The following is a 2,083-nucleotide window of genomic DNA, read 5'->3' as shown; positions in this document are numbered from 1 at the left end:
CTCTGGCGAGGCAACGGCCTCATCAGGGCATGGCTGTTCTTCCTCCCTGTCCTGAAGATTAAAATGATCACCCGCACCCTGCGTGAGGCCCTCCTCACTCTCGGAGTCGTGCACATGCTGCGGCTGCTGAGGCGACTGATGCTTCTGTTGCTGCGTTCTCTGGAGCTGTTTGCACTCCTCCTCGACGCGTCAGCAAGAGCAGCCAGCAGCTTTCTGTTGAGAACAACAAAGTAAACTTACTAAAAGCCTGGGGAAAGCCGAGTTCAGCATCGCCCGCCTCCTGCGCATCCACCTGCAACTGCTCCCACTCCTCACCCCCCGCTGCAGGTGGCCACAGGAGCTGGATGTTCTCCAGCCCGGAACATCCATCTCCAGCCTTTCCTGCGGCGAAAGCGCAGCCCCAGCCCGGAACCCTCCCCTGGTCCCACAGCAGCTTCTCCCAGCAGGCAGGCAGCAGAAGTCTTTCCTCTCACAAGCCCTTTACTGTCGCCTTCAGAGCTGAACTCCGCTTCCCCACCTGTTCCGCCCGGGAAAGCCGCGGTGAATCACACGGGCAGCGCTCCCTCTGCTGCAACCGTACCGCCACGGGCTGCCGTTTCTCCAGCTTCAAGACATGGTTCCTCCTCCCTCCCTTTGTTTCTATCTGCTACGATTCAACCTTTCGTGTCCTGTATAAGCACCCAGTTATTCCTGGTAACCAGTAATGCAGCGGGGCAGTTCGGTGGCACATGGAGGAGCACTCCCCCCCCCCTTAAAATAATCCCCCTTCATAGCCACTTGTCACTCCTGGACTGCGTAACAACCTAACGGAGTGCTCCACCCTGCCTCTGGGCTCGGGTGGCCTTAACGGGTACAGAGCCCTGATGCAGCTGGAAAGTGCACAAGGGAAATAACTTCTCCTTGGCAAACTCCCAGTATAACTAGCGGAAAAGCGCACCAGTTGCTGGGAGTGCCGGGAAGTTGCCAAAATCTGTGCGGAGCGATGCACAGAACCGAACCCACCTGCTGTTCCTCTTGGCTCGTGCTCTGGCGTAATAGGCCTCGTAGGACTTGGGTTTCAGATCCAAGGCCTTGGTAGCGAACTCCTCCGCCATGCCGAAGTCCTGGCAACGCAAAGAGACGGGCCCGTTAGCCACGGCAATAAAAGCAAGCTGCGGCTCGGTACTCGCGGTACCGCCCCAAACGCGCAGGCGGCTTACGCAGCGCAGACGGGCGCCTGCGCCAGAACCCCGAGCAGGGGTTTGCTGAAGCCAGGCCAGAGCTCACCGTGCCAACCGCGTCTCTGCCCAGGGGAAGCGGACTCCCGTAGCTAACGCCCCCGATAACGCAGGGAGGGTACCGTTCTCGACCCAAGGTGTTACAGGGCGAGAAGAGGTGCGTTCTCGCAGGATGAGTGACACCTCAGCGAGGCCAGAAATGTGCTTTGGAAAAGGGCCAGTTGAGGACCCGGGAACGCAGCAAAGAACACAAGAAGTCAGGAAGGGCGCTGGCCTAGCGCAGAGCTCGCTCTGCCAGGGCGGGTGACATCTCCAGAGAATCGCACCCCACGTCCAAAGAGCAAACACATTACAAGGCCAGGGAGTTCAGCAAATCGTGGGTTAAACCAAAGACTGGACTCAACAAAGCAAAGGTGCTGGCAGCTGTGCACCGCACAGGGCGCTCAGGACGCCGGTCGGTACGGAGTGTGGCGGTACAGACGGCATCAGCCCCCCGAGCCAGCCGGCAACAGCAGCGTGATGTGCTGCTGGGCCTGCAGCCGGAGGTGATGCACTTCAGCACTAGCAGAAAGGAAACGTGGGGCTGCCGGTGGGAACCGACAGACACGAGCCCGGGGCACAGAGCAACTGCTGCTCATCAGACACCCGCGAAGGGGCCAACCTCGTCGAGGAAGGCATCGGGAGAGGCGGTCCATGGCAGGAAGGGGAGCGTCAGAACTGCCTGCGTTGGGCCCGGGACACCTATGTTTAGAAATTCTTCCAAGTGGCGCAGATGCCAACAACTTGGCTGACCGGGGTTGAGCAGTTACTGTTTGAAGAGGAGGAACAGTGCCAGGTGCATTTGGAAACCCCAAGGGTTTGCTGCG

At 59.5% G+C, this 2,083-nt stretch overlaps 1 protein-coding gene across 1 annotated transcript in view; it reads right to left on the bottom strand.

Annotated features, from left to right (window-relative positions):
• Positions 1-2,083, bottom strand: part of LOC104514710 (protein TANC1-like) — a gene marked incomplete at both ends in the record, with an annotated part of 24,398 nt that overhangs the window by 421 nt on the left and 21,894 nt on the right. Inside the window, 2 exon segments of the mRNA XM_010158461.1 lie at positions 7-292; positions 1,003-1,103. Of these exon segments, the coding sequence (XP_010156763.1) occupies positions 7-292; positions 1,003-1,103 (387 nt within the window).

The sequence above is a fragment of the Eurypyga helias genome, unplaced genomic scaffold, assembly GCF_000690775.1.
Source record: "Eurypyga helias isolate BGI_N326 unplaced genomic scaffold, ASM69077v1 scaffold21099, whole genome shotgun sequence".
In the NCBI taxonomy this organism is placed as follows: domain Eukaryota; kingdom Metazoa; phylum Chordata; class Aves; order Eurypygiformes; family Eurypygidae; genus Eurypyga; species Eurypyga helias.
This window is presented reverse-complemented; position numbering and strand designations above follow the sequence as displayed.